General features: G+C 39.8%; 1 protein-coding gene across 1 annotated transcript in view; it reads right to left on the bottom strand.

Moving 5' to 3' along the window:
• Window positions 1-14,768, bottom strand: part of CWH43 (cell wall biogenesis 43 C-terminal homolog) — a 44,374-nt gene that overhangs the window by 8,441 nt on the left and 21,165 nt on the right. Inside the window, 5 exon segments of the mRNA XM_019928192.2 lie at window positions 2,789-2,938; window positions 5,253-5,388; window positions 6,452-6,557; window positions 8,351-8,430; window positions 13,401-13,526. Coding sequence (XP_019783751.2) covers window positions 2,789-2,938; window positions 5,253-5,388; window positions 6,452-6,557; window positions 8,351-8,430; window positions 13,401-13,526 — 598 coding nt within the window.

Genomic DNA, 14,768 nt, shown 5'->3' with positions numbered 1-14,768 from the left:
AGCTAATAACATGCATAAGCATTCATTCCTAATATGATTTTATGTTTATATGCCATAATCACTAGAAAATGAAATCACTAAATATTTTTTCAGAGTAAGAATTTTTTATCTAGTATTATAAAAACAAAGGCAAGCAAAAATACGTAGTGACGGCTTCACAAGTTATTTGAAGCATGAACTTTCTCATGTCACTTGTTGGGAGTGGACAGGGCTTCTAAAGAGTGAGACAAGAGCTAAGGCTCTAAGGGAAAAGGCTGCACCTGGCATTGTGCTTGGAACACAATAGATGCTTGATTCGTGTTTGATGAATGACTTTTTTTTAAAGCTACTCAATGCGCTTCACACTTAGAGGTGTCTGATTTGCTTTAATAATAATGGCCAGTATTAATTGAGCAGTTACACATACTTTGCATGAGATAATATATCTTATTTAATTCCCTCAAGAATCCTTTAAGTAGGATTATCGCTCCTGATTTGCAGATGGGAAAACTGAGGCTCAAGATAGTTAAATAATTTGGTGAAGGATACACCTTGACTTAGGATTCAAACCAGATTGTCTGATTCCAGGTTCTGGAGTTTCACGCGCTTAGCCATTAAACTATACTGCTTCCCTTCTCTTCCCTTACAGTCACATCTCCTCGACAGGTGCTAGCTATTATCATTACTGTTGTGGTTGTCATAATTATTATTAAATCAAGTGAGGAAGGTAGTAAGCAAAGGGTATGTTGTTAGCTACAGGGCTTTAAATATGTGGTTAATAGAAAGTTAGGAAAGGTAATCCTTCCCTCCTCTTTTCCAAACAATTTGAGGGCTATCTTTTAGTCTTCTCTTCCCTCACAAGTCTCTTCTTCACATTTTAGAGGTCAGAGGGAGTTAAAGGGGGCAGGGGAAAAAAAGCAAAGGAAAACAGGATGGAGTATACTCAACTGTTTCTTAGGTTGAGACCTTGCAACCTTTAAACACAAAAGTGCCTATTTTTAAAAAGATAAACCCAATTCAAGTGCAATTTAAGCTCAGCAGAATGATTTCTGAATGTCTATACTTGCAACCTGAAAATTGCTGGGAGAAACAGAAAGCATTTCTTCAAACATCTTTTTACAGAGATGTGGACTGTCTATACCATCCGTCCTCCAAACACCCTTCCCACTTCTAAGAAGACCAGCAAGAGTCTGATTAGCAAACAGTTCACATTAATTACATTTGAATGGTTGGGTTATATTCCTTATGCTCTGACTTATTTCAGAAAACAGTCAAGTACGCTTTCACAGATCCATGTAATACTGCGAGAAAAAGGGAAGTAATAGGAAAATATGGGTAGCAGACATACGCATTTTGCTTATGTGAAACTTACAGTACAACAATGTTGGGTTCTGTCATACTGTAAGTTTCACCTAAACAAAACGAATATGTCTGCTACCCGTATTTTGTTTGTTGTTTTTCTAATGTTCTGTATGTCACTGTAAAGCTCTGTGGCCTCTTGTATCATTAATGTGGACAGGGCCCATATGCTGTATTTTATAACGCTAAGCACTTTGCATTTGTGTTTTCAATTACTATTAGAGAATGTTTAGTATGGTAGAGTATAAATTATATACTTTTATCTTTGCTTTAACAACATATTGCTGGCATTATTCGTGATTTATTCAGTACTAAGTCACTGGTTGTGAATGTTATTCTTTGGGGATAAAATTCATTCCCCATTCTTCATGTCTCCTTGGAGGGGAACCGACTCAGAAAATCATCTCTGGCCTCTCTCCCTCTCACCCTTTACTTCTTGGGAGGATTTTTATAATTAATTAAGTTTGTAAGAATAAACTGGGCATGCTTGTCTCAAACACTTCCTCATTCTTCTCCCGGAATCTGCCGGTTTGCAGAAAGGGTGTTCCCTTGTGTTATCTTCTCCACTAAGGGAAGAGTTTGACAGGGCAGACTCTGCCCCTGCCAGGTAGGCCAGCTGCTTTGGGGGAGCCAGCATCATGTATTGTTGGGCGAATGTACTAGCAGGTCCATGTGGACACACTTAAGCCACGTTGTCCAAATACGTTTATCAGAATCAAAAGAGCTATTTTGATCTTCCTGCCAGATTCCTCTGCCTATCTCTCAGTTGATTGAAAACATGAGGGAAAAAGAAACGTTATTTAGTACTCTCAAATCCCAGCAGTACTTCCAACTGGAATAATCCTGTAGGAAAAGGGAATTTCATCTTTCCGTAGTCTGGTTTACCATGTGGTTTCAAGCACTTGCAGGCTCTGAGTTGGGTCTACTTAATTCCTAGCTGTGTGACCCAGGTTGGACAAGTCTTCTAACCTTCAGTCTAGTTTATTTATCTGTAAAATGGAGCTATAATAGTAATAACGTTATACGAAATGAAGATTAAATACAATAATGCAGTTAGCACAGCACCTGCTCAGTAACTGCTGGCTAACATGGCCATCATGCTGCCTTGTGCCATCGTTAAGGACTGCCTGCATCTCAAAGGTTTCTATGCCTGATTTTTTTTTCCTTTTCTTTTTTTTTTTGGGCCACGCCACACAGCTTGTGGGATCTCAGTTCCTGGACCAGGGATTGAACCCGGGCCCCGGCAGTGAAAGCCCAGAGTTCTAACCACTAGGCCACCAGGGAACTCCCTCTATGCCTGATTTTTAAAACCAGCAACACAGAGAAAAATACTTTGAGAAAAAAAAAAATGAAGAAGAAAGTAAGAAAGGTCAAGGCATGGAAGTCAAAGTAATGTGTTAATAATATTTCTTGGCATTTGTGTAGTTCGAGAAAGACAAAAGAAACCCACTCGTGATTCCCAAAGTGGGTCACAACAAAAACCACCAGTTTGTCAGAAATGTTAACAGTCAGAGTGATGGCTGGTGCAATCTCGCCCTCTGGTGACGGAAGAAGGTGATGCTCTGATTTCACAATGCGGTATCTTGACAAAACCATAATCCTGTATTCCAATGGAAAGAAACACGTGCGTCACTATTGGTCCCACCATATCATGCAAACGGGACTAAGAATATGTGTTCAAGAGGGATGTGCACACTTCAAGCATCCCACTGAGGGGCACTGAGAGCACTAATGTGGCGGAGAGGTATGGGGCAGTCTGCCGGACTGTTCATTGCATCTGGGCTATTCAGCACGTCTCACTGTGTCACCAAGAACAACACTATCAACTCTGTTTAATAAGTGGTATGGAGGGCTTCCCTGGTGGCGCAGTGGTTGAGGGTCTGCCTGCCAATGCAGGGGACATGGGTTCGAGCCCTGGTCTGGGAGGATCCCACATGCCGTGGAGCAACTGGGCCTGTGAGCCACAATTACTGAGCCTGCACGTCTGGAGCCTGTGCTCCGCAACAAGAGAGGCCGTGGTAGTGAGAGGACCACGCACCGTGATGAAGAGCGGCCCCCGCTTGCCTCAACCAGAGAAAGCCCTCGCACAGAAATGAAGACCCAGCACAGCAAAAATAAATTAATTAATTAATAAAAAAATAATAAGTGCTATGGAAACATGAAAAGAGCAGAATTAGGATACACAAACTCCATTTTACTAGCACTGTTACTCTGGCAACTTATCTGCATAAACAATTCTAATATTAATCAACGCATTTGAGAATGTATGACCTTGCCAGCCAGGACACAGTGCAACAATTTACAAAATTAGAAATTACAAATGGTCCGATAAAGATAGGAAAACCGGTTCCGCCTCACTCTAAGTCAAAGAACTACATATGATCAGACCTCAGGCTGGGCGCACTGTCTGGCCTCCTCCCGAAGTTCCTCTGACAGAACCACGCCCACAGTGATGATCCCTGAATGCACAGGCCCAGCCTGTGCTGTCCCACTCGGCCCTCCAGGCTGCACACAAGCACCTATGGACGTCACTTGACCGTCCAGGGGCATCTTCAGTTTAGCACAATCCTGATGCTCACCTGGTCATTCCTGTCCCATTAAAGGGCATCATCTCCTATCAGGGACTCAGGTAAAACACGCTGGTGCTATCCTTGTCACTTCCAGCCCCGATATTTAAACCATCAGGAAGTCCTGTCAGCCCTGCTCCAAGATAGCTCCTGAGTTTGACCCCTTCTCTCCATCTCCACGCCTCCCACTGTCATTTCTCACCTGTGCTAATGCCTCTACCTCATCACCTGTCTCCCTGCTCCCACTCCTGCCCCTGACAATCTGTTTTTCTAGGAACAGCCGGAATGATCTTTCAAAAATGTAAATCAGATCAGATTGCTCCCGTGTTTTCAATCCTCCAGTGGTTTCCTATCAAAACTGAATTAAAGGGCTTCCGTGGTGGTGCGGTGGTTAAGAATCCGCCTGCCAATGCAGGGGACATGGGTTCGAGCCCTGGTCCGGGAAGATCCCATGTGCCGTGGAGCAACTAAGCTGGTGTGCCACAACTACTGAGCCTGCGCTCTAGAGCCTGTGAGCCACAACTAGAGCCCGTGAGCCACAACTACTGAAGCCCGCGTGCCTAGAGCCCGTGCTCAGCAGCCAGAGAAGCCACTGCAATGAGAAGCCCACGCACCACAACGAAGAGTAGCCCCAGCTCACCCCAACTAGAGAAAAGCCCGCGTGCAGCCACAAGGACCCGACACAGCCATAAATAAATAAAATTAAATAAATAAATGTATTTTTTTAAAAAACTGAATTAAATCAGTGCTAAGCATGGCTTATGGGGCCCTGTAAGATCAGGGGCCCACCTCTGACCTCCTTTCTTACTTGTTCCCCCTCAAACCCTGTGCTCCGGCACACCAAGACTGACCTGGCCTCAAGTCTTTACACTGGCTCCTCCCACAGTGGGTCCTGGGTCCTCTCCATCATGAGGTCGGCAGAGAGACCTTCCTGACCACGCTACCTACAGCAGCATCCCCTGCTGCCCTGCCCACCCAGCCGCTCTCCTTTTCTACACAGCACTTACCATTGTCTTAAATTATTTATTTCTGTGTGTCCATGATTAGTTTCCGTCTCTTCACACTATAATGTAACTCCATGAGGACAGCGTCCAGGACAGACACGTTTAGTGCTCAGCTCCTACACTAAATGGTTTATAAGAGTGAAGAATTGAAAGTATCCAGCAAAAGGGAAGCCATTAAAACAGGATGGAATATGTATATCTTCAGCACCTCCTCATCCTCCAAGAAGCATCACTGGGACATATTCATAGGACTAAGGTATAACAATATCAACTTTCCACTCCAAGCCCACGCTGCCTAGTCTTTCAGGGATATGTTTGGGATTAACTCCGAAGGGACACTCACCCCCAAGTGTGATCCCTTGCGCTTGGACCAAAGTCGGTATAGAAACCCAGCTTCTCCCCTAACCACATGGTCAGGTCATTGTTCCCAATATAGAGCTTAGAAGCATCGCTCTCCAAAATTGTTATGAGATCTGCACCTGTTCAGAAAAAAAAAATGCACATGGTGATTAACCATAGCAATGTAAAAACAATTAGCAAAACTTGATTCTTTAATCCCCTGCCTTTACTCGTAAATCAAAAACCAAAGTAATTCCTAATGAGTTACTAAAGTGAACTGTTTCAAATCTGGGCTGTAAAATTTTTTTTACCATATTTTGAATGTAATTAAAACATGGGACACCTTGAGGAAAAGTAGGAAAGGATAAAAACATAACTTTTCTAAATTTTCAAATATTAACATCATTCCCCAAATTTCAAATAAGCTTAATACCTTTTTCAAATATCCAATTTATGTTCAGAAACAATAGAGTATACAGTAGTGTTTTATTCCTGGGCAAACACCTCCATCGTATTGACACAGAAGTCAGTTTATTCAGATACCCTGGTCAGATGTGCCCCAGAGGCCTGTAATCAGGACTAAAGGACTAAGGGCCAGAGAAATTTCTTAATGGCATTAGAATCATACAGACCCTCAGCTATTTCTCAGGAGACATGCTTATCATTAGGAATAACTAGAACAGTTTAGCCCTTTAAGTCTCTTGCTCCATTCTCCATGTAGTTGATCTAAGAACAAAACACCCACATATTTTAAAGGATGTTTCATCCAAAGATGAGTACCCCAGGGCACGGAAACAAATAAAATTGGCCCTCAGGCTCTAGAAAGCAATTTGCTTTGCAAATGAGTATCACTCCAACCCATTCTGCCTTTTCATCTGACAATTTTCTGGTCCCCAACAGTGGGTTCCCAAGTGACAGGAGCCACTAGCAGGGGCATTTCCAAGAGCAAAGGCATGACAAGATTCTCCTGCAGATACCCAGTAGGAGACTTTGTTCAGAATCAACTGAATTAATTGCTCTCAAGCAAACACAGATGTGGTTACAGAAGCTTAATCCTCCTGTAGCCGCCCACCAAAGTAAAGCCCTTTTAAGAGATTAGTTTGTGACCCAGCAAACCCTCCTCCTATTACTTATGATCTTGCTCAAAATAAACGTAACAGTAGGAGTTTCTCAAAACCTGGAAATAATTTCAGTAAGACTTACCTGTTTGACTGAGCAGTTGAGCTGATCTTTCTAAATTAGACCATCCTTCACTGTCAAAGCCAAACCTGAAAGGCCAGATGGCGGCAAAGACCTCTGTGGCTGGTGCCTGAGGAATTGTTTTAATGATAATTTAGGATGAATGAACAATGGCAGTTTCAGTGATCCACTCTTCTCCACCTCTCTCCACCAAAATTCATATTTCAGCAAAGGATATTTTTTAGGCATCTGCCCACAGCTAATGCATAATAATAAGGAGATATTTGCTAGTAGGTATTTTATAATCTGTGAATTTCTAGCTTAGGCTTGGAAGTTAGGAAGAATGTTTAGAAAGTGATATTTCTGATAAGCACTGTTTATAATAGCAAAAAATTAGAAACAACCTGGCTGTTGTTTCAATAGGAAAATGAATAAAAAAACGATCATACATAAAATGGAATACTACACAGCCCTAATAAATGAATTAGGGCTACATATTTCCATATGGATGAATCTCACCAGGATTATTTTAAATAAAAAATTAAGTTGCAGGGCTTCCCTGGTGGCGCAAGTGGTTGAGAGTCCGCCTGCCGATGCAGGGGACACGGGTTCGTACCCTGGTCTGGGAAGATCCCACATGCCAAGGAGCGGCTGGGCCCGTGAGCCATGGCCGCTGAGCCTGCGCGTCCGGAGCTTGTGCTCCGCAACAGGAGAGGCCACAACAGTGAGAGGCCCACATACCACAAAAAAAAAAAAAAAAAAAAAAATTAAGTTACAAAATATATATGTCAGATGTTATTTAGATAAAGTTAAAAACATGGAAAAATACAATATTGTATAGAGGTGTGTCATGTGTAATAACAATATAAAGAAATGCATGAATATGATAACAAGCATATGCAGGAAGGGGTTACCCTTATATCAGAGAATGAGACCACAGAGGGATACATAGAGTCCTTTATCATATTTACAGAGTGGTCTGCCAACTCTGCGTTATACGTGGTGTTGCTCCCCACTGCGCTGGCAAGGCCAAGGTTCAGGAGCACAGCACCCTCTGAAGAGTCCTCTTTTGAGCCCATGGGTCCAGTCAGAGAATGCAGTGCCCAACACTAACCATCTATTTCAAACTAATACCAACGGATCAACAACAGGGATCCTGTGAAAGAGTATGGCCACATTAGACCAACTCTATCACCACAACTGAAAAAAACAACTCAAAGTGGAACATACAAGTTCAAGCTGAGAGAAGGGTAAGCACCACCTCTTTGCATAGGAGGGCCACCACTTAACCTAAACAGCTCATTGTGCTACAGCAGTGAGGTGTGAATCGCATCTCTATGCAAGAAATATTACTCAGTTTACTGAATGTCCTATAAAGAGAACAGAACCATCAAGAGAGACTTTGAGAGGCATGATTATATTCATCAAGTTATAGCTTTTCACGTAACTACATACCTATGATTAACTCTGGCTCTCATCACTCCAAAACCTGTTATTCCCACGTCAGTAAATGCCACCACCCTCCATCCAGTTGCTCAAGCCAAAACATAGAAGTCATCCTTGATTCTTTCCTTCTTCTCATTCAGTGTCATCTAATCCATCAGCAACTTCTATCAGCTTTACTTTCAAAATATATTCTAAGTCTATCCACTCCTCTCCAACTCCAGGGCCACGGCTCCCATCCAAACTTCCAGGGTCTCTCTCCTGGACAACTGAAAAAGCCTCATAACTTATCTCCCTGCTTCTACTCTACAATCCATTCTTCACAGAGCAGCCAAGTTAATATATATCCTATTTCTTCCTGCTCCTGCTTGAAATATTCTGGTGGCTTCCACTGCAAGAAAAATAAAGTCAGAACTCCTTTCTGTGCTCTGTAGGCCATATATCATATAAAATTCTATATCAAAACTTTTAATGACTTACCCCTCTTCCCAATTTCTTCTCATAGGTTTTATGCCGTAGTCCTAGTCCCAACAACTTCACACTGACAAGCAGCCACAAAACTAAACAGAAACTGAAATAATTGTTTAGAAGAAACTAAGTTTCTTTTTTAAAAAAATAACTTTATGAAAATATTGAATTTATTGGCCAAGATTGTATGTAAAGGGGCAATGTCTAGTTCCTGGGTTAATTTTCATGTGTGACATGCATATATAACCCATACTTTAAACTCAGGTTTCAAAGAAGCTTCCCTAAAAACGTTCCAAGAACCATGAACTAAAATAAAAATAAATCACAAATATATACAAGAAATAATATACAAGAAAGCAAGTCTCCATGAGCAGGAATCACAGCAAAAACACCCTGCTGAATCAAACCCAAAATACTTCAGATATTAAAAATTTTAGAATCGAATATAAAATAAGCATGCTTAACATGTTTAGAAAAATAAAAGAGGATATTCAATGGGATAACTAAGAAATATGAGATTAAATTAATGGGCAAGAAAATTTGTAAAGAAATTAGACTTCTAGAAATAAAATTATATGATAATTATAACAATTAAAATTAGAAACTCAATGGACAAGATAAAAAGCAGATTAGACAAAACTTAATGGAGAATTAGTACAAGGGGCAGCTTAAAAACCTTAAAAGGTTTTTTAAAAACCTTAAAAGGTTTAAAGGTTTTTTAAAAACCTTAAAAAGGTTTTTTAAAAACCTTAAAAAGGTTTAAAAACCTTTTTAAAAACCTTAAAAGGTAGAGAATATGAAAGAGGTTAAGGGACATGAAGAAGAGAATAAGAAGATCCAACACATATCTAACTGGAGTCAAAAAAGGAGAGAAGGGAAAGAGGTAATATTTGCAGAAATAATGCTGAGAATTTTCCAGAATTGATAAAAAAAATGACTCTTCAGATTCAAAAAGCCCAAACACTCACAAGTAAGGGAGGGGCTGGATCCACATCCAGATGTATTACAGTGAAACTCAGAACACCAAAACAAAGAAAAATCTTAAATGCTGCCAGAGAGAAAAGCCACTGTATCTTCAAAAGAGCAAAGATTACACTGATGGCTGACTTCTCAAAAGCAAAAAATGGAAGTCAGACGATAGGGGAATACTATCTTTAATGTTCTGAGAAAAAAATAACCAACTACTGAAAAAAAGAAATCGAAGGTATAATTTCCAACCTAGAAACAGAAGTGGAGAGGAGAAGGATAAGAAAAAAGGAAAAAGAAAACTCAGTCAATGCAAAAGCAAGAAGAAAAAAGAGGAAAAATACACCTAGAGAAAGTAGAAAAAGCAAAGTAAGAGTATGGAAATAAATCATAACACAAGGGAAATCACGACAAAAATAAATTACATTTCAAGTTAAAAGACAAAGATTGACATTCTAGTAAAAGCAAACAATGGAGACAGTAAGGAGGTCAGTGGTTGCCAGGGTCTGGAGGAAGGAGGGAAGGATGAATTGGTTGAGCACATTACCATGTTTACAACAGTGAAACTATTCTGTATGACACTGTATAGTGGATAAATGTCATTATACATTTGTCAAAACCCAAAGAACACATATAAAAAAAGAGTGAACTCTAAACTGTGGACTTTAGTGAATAATAATGTATCAATATTGGCTCATCAATTGTAACAAATGCACCACAATAATGCAAGATGTTAATAATGAGGGAAACTGAGGAGGTGGGAGTGTGAGCCGATATATGGGAACTCCACACTTTCTGCTCAATTTGTCTGTAAACCTAAAACTGCTCTGAAAAATAAAATCTATTATTTTTTTTTTAAAAAGCAGACAGTCATTGCAATTGGCAGGGGAGGGAGGGATGAACAGGCAGAGCACAGAGGATTTTAAGGCAGTGACACTATGCCATATGATATTACAATGGTGGATATATATCATTATACATTCATCAAAAACTACAGAATGTACAACATCAAGAATGAGTCCTGGGCTTCCCTGGTGGCGCAGTGGTTGGGAGTCCGCTTGCCGATGCAGGGGACGCAGGGTTCGTGCCCTGGTCCGGGAAGATCCCACATGCCAGGGAGCGGCTGGGCCCGTGAGCCACGGCCGCTGAGCCTGCGCGTCCCGAGCCTGTGCTCCGCAACGGGAGAGGCCACAACAGTGAGAGGCCCGCGTACGGCAAAAAAAAAAAGAATGAGTCCTAATGTAAACAAAGGGCTTTGGGTGATAGTCCTGTTTCGTTGTAGGTTCATCAGTTGTGGTAGGGCATGTCACTAGCAGGGAAGGCTGTGTATAAGTGGGCTCAGAGGGTCCTACGGGAAATCTCTGTACTTTCTGCTCAATTCTGCTGTGAACCAAAAATGGGCCCAAAAAATAAAGCTTGTTTTGGAAAATCATACAAAGCTATCTAAACAACTTTGTGAATAAGTTGTTTCAAGTGCCTCAATTTGATGAATGAATTAAATAATTTAATAATAATAGTAATAATAAAGACAAAGATTATCAGGACTAAAAACAAACAAACAAAAGCTGCCAGATCCTGATTTCAAGGGACAGACCTAAAGTATAAGAATACATACAAACAAAAAACAAAAAAACACCTAAATTTAAATTTTCCCCCTAAATTTTAATATCTTTTTCAAATTATGATGGAACATATATGAAAGTGTTTATATAATGACCTTACTGCTTCATGACATTTCCTTTAGAAATATATTAAAATTTTATTTAGCTTCTTAATTGTGTTTTAGCTCTTTACACCATAAGATTCTGTCTTCTCTAGTAAAGCATCAGGTCATTGACGGTAGAGACCAGATTTTATATATCTTTGTATTCTACATAATGCTATGGAGTTATGCAGTATGTTGTATCCTAATACTCTATCTGCAAATGTTAAACATTCAATAAACATTTTTATTTAATCTAGTATATTTTGAGATGAGTCAGACTGAATAGCAAACTAATTTCATGCCTGAGTTTCCAGCTCATCAATATTCCAAACATTAACATATTAAATCTTCCAAAAAAGAACAAGAAATGAAATAAATGGTCTCAACTATTACAACAAAATATTTTGGAAATCCTACCTGTTAAATCTACATTAGAAGTGAAACAAAACTAATACAGAGTATTTATGGTTGAAAAAACACAATATCAGAGATTTGCTTTAAAGTATTTTACCAAAAAATGTAAGATAGGTATTAACAACATTAGCAAATGTTAATAATTGTTGGAACTGGTTTAAGGGTACATGAGAGTTCATCATACTCTTTAATCTCATATGTCTGAAAATTTATGTTTCATAATAAAATGCTTTTTTTTAAACATCTTTATTGGAGTATAATTGCTTTACAGTGTTGTATTAGTTTCTGCTGAATAACAAAGTGAATCAGCTATCTGCATATGTATATCCCCATATCCCCTCCCTCTTGCGTCTCCCTCCCACCCTATCTATCCCACCCCTCTAGGTGGTCACAAAGCATCAAGCTGATCTCCCTGTGCTATGCAGCTGCTTCCCACTAGCTATCTATTTTACATTTGGTAGTGTATATATGTCAATGCCACTCTCTCTTCGTCCCAGCTTACACTTCCCCACTCCATGTCCTCAAGTCCATTCTGTACATCTGTGTCTTTATTCCTGTTCTGCCCTTAGGTTCATCAGAACCTTTTTTTTTTTTTTTAGATTCCATATATATGTGTTAGCATACAGTATTTGTTTTTCTTTTTCTCACTTACTTCACTCTTTATGACAGACTCTAGGTCCATCCACCTCACTACAAATAACTCAATTTCGCTTCTTTTACTTACATTCCCACCAACAGTGCAAGAGGGTTCCCTTTTCTCCACACCCTCTCCAGCATTTATTGTCTGTAGATTTTTTGATGATGGCCATTCTGACTGGTGTGAGGTGATATCTCATTGTAGTTTTGCTTTGCTTTTCTCTAATGATTTGTGATGTTGAGCATCTTTTCATGTGTTTGTTGGAGAAATGTCTATTTAGGTCTTCTGCCCATTTTTGGATTGGGTTGTTTGGTTGTTTGATATTGAGCTGTATGAGCTGCTTGTACATTTTGGAGCTTAATCCTTTGTCAGTTGCTTCATTTGCAAATATTTTCTCCCATTCTGAAGGTTGTCTTTTCATCTTTTTTATGACTTCCTTTGCTGTGCAAAAGCTTTTAAGTTTCATTAGGTCCCATTTGTTTATTTTTGTTTTTATTTCCATTTCTCTAGGAGGTGGGTCAAAAAGCATCTTGCTGTGATTTATGTCAGAGTCTTCTGCCTATGTTTTCCTCTAAGCGTTTTATAGTGTCTGGCCTTACATTTAGGTCTTTAATCCATTTTGAGTTTATTTTTGTGTATGGTGTTAGGAAGTGTTCTAATTTCATTCTTTTACATGTAGCTGTCCAGTTTTCCCAGCACCACTTATTGAAGAGGCTGTCTTTTCTCCATTGTATACTCTTGCCTCCTTTATCAAAGATAAGGTGACCATATGTGCATGGGTTTATCTCTGAGCTTTCTATCCTGTTCCATTGATCTATATTTTTGTGTGTGTGCCAGTACTATACTGTCTTTATTTTTTTTAGAGTTTTATTTGGTTTTGTTTTCAATTTTTATTTATTTGTTTTGGGCTGCACTGGTCTTTGTTGCTGTGTGCGGGTTTTCTCTAGTTGCGAAGCTGGGGCTACTCTTTGTTGCGGTGCACAGGTTTCTCATCGCGGTGGATTCTCGTTGCAGACCATGGGCTCTAGGCGCGTGGGCGTCAGTAGTTGTGGCATGCAGGCTTAGTAGTTGTGGCTCTCAGGCTCTAGAGTGCAGGCTCAGTAGTTGTGGCGCACGGGCTTAGTTGCTCCGTGGCATGTGGGATCTTCCCAGACCAGGGCTCGAACCCGTGTCCCCTGCATTGGCAGGCGGATTCTTAACCACTGCGTCACCAGGGAAGTCCCCATACTGTCTTGATTACTGTAGCTTTGTAGTATAGTCTGAAGTCCAGGAACCTCAACATAATAAAGGCCATATATGATAATAAAATGGTTTTAAAAAGGAAGCAAAACTATACTCACCAAGTTTCATGTATTTTCCACTCTCTCTGAAAAGCATTTTAGGACTGTTTTTTGTTTGAAGATGAAAATCAAGGCTTTTCTTGGGACCAAATAGCATATTCAGTCCAATAATTAGCATCACTGTCACTGTTAAAAAAAAGAAAGATGAATATATTACATTCTAATCCAAAAATCCTTCTAATGGTAAATTCCAGGAGCCTCGATTTCATTTAAATGGACATATCCTGAAAAATCAGTTATTGAGTTATCTCAGTACCTAATTAATTACTCCAGTGTTACTTTTGATAATTAGGATGATCATAAGAAATCAGGTAGGGTTCTAGAAATTACGCTTTACATTAAAAAAACCCGTACTTTTTCTGATGAGGGGTTTCTTTGAATTTCCTGAGTGTTTCCTAGTTGTTAGGTTGGTAATAATGTCAGTCACTGACTGTTGGTCATGCAGGGAAGGGTGGGGAGAAGAGAAAGCAGCCTTCTGGACTGCCTTACGGACTCAGTCTTCTCCACTGAAGGGACCACAGGCACCGAGTTGAGGAGCACAAGAGGAGGATTTGTAGGTTCTTGATACAGCAGTGTTTGTGGCAACAGTTCTGGCCTGGATTGTGGGTCCACACAGAGGATACATACTGGAACTCACACTGGGCCAAGAAAGATGAGCTTAACTGGGGTGCATTCCAATGTAGCTTACACGTGAAGTCTACAGACTTCTAACATTGTATATAATGAGAATGGAAACAGAGGTATGGTTGAACAATATATAAATTAGAGAATGTCAAGTAAAAGTTATGCTTAGGTGGAAGGCTAAAAAAAAAGAGTTATGTGCAATTTCCAGGAAATAGCAGGAGAAACCTAGACAATACATTTATATCTAGTTTCTGATCTAATACAGATTCTTTTCAATCATTATTCAAAGCTACTCTGAACATTACTAATGTTCCTTAGTTTTTGTGGCCTTATCGACATAATGTCACTCTTACTAAAAAGAATTCTTAGTTGTTTGAAGCTGGAATAAAGCACGATTTCTGCAATTCCATTAAGTAGCGAGAAGGAACTAAAAACACCCTTCATTCATAACATTCTAAAGAAAGAAATATATGCTTAGAATGGCTCTTACTTTCATTCGTTTGCTCCACATGGCAGACCCCCAAACAAGCTGGAGTAAGAAAAAAGCAGGGCATTGGATAGGAAGATAGAGCAGGAGAGAGTACACACACACCTGAAAGAAATCAGAAGAAATACAAAGGTCGCAAAGCCGAGATTATCACAGAGGAAATGCAGCGATGTATGTCTCTGATCAGCTGACAGCCTGGATGTCCCACCAGAAATAGCAAATCCTCAAAAGTTTTTAAAAATATCTCACATAATTGA

This window comes from Tursiops truncatus, chromosome 5 (genome assembly GCF_011762595.2).
Source record: "Tursiops truncatus isolate mTurTru1 chromosome 5, mTurTru1.mat.Y, whole genome shotgun sequence".
Classification (NCBI taxonomy): Eukaryota; Metazoa; Chordata; class Mammalia; order Artiodactyla; family Delphinidae; genus Tursiops; species Tursiops truncatus.
This window is presented reverse-complemented; position numbering and strand designations above follow the sequence as displayed.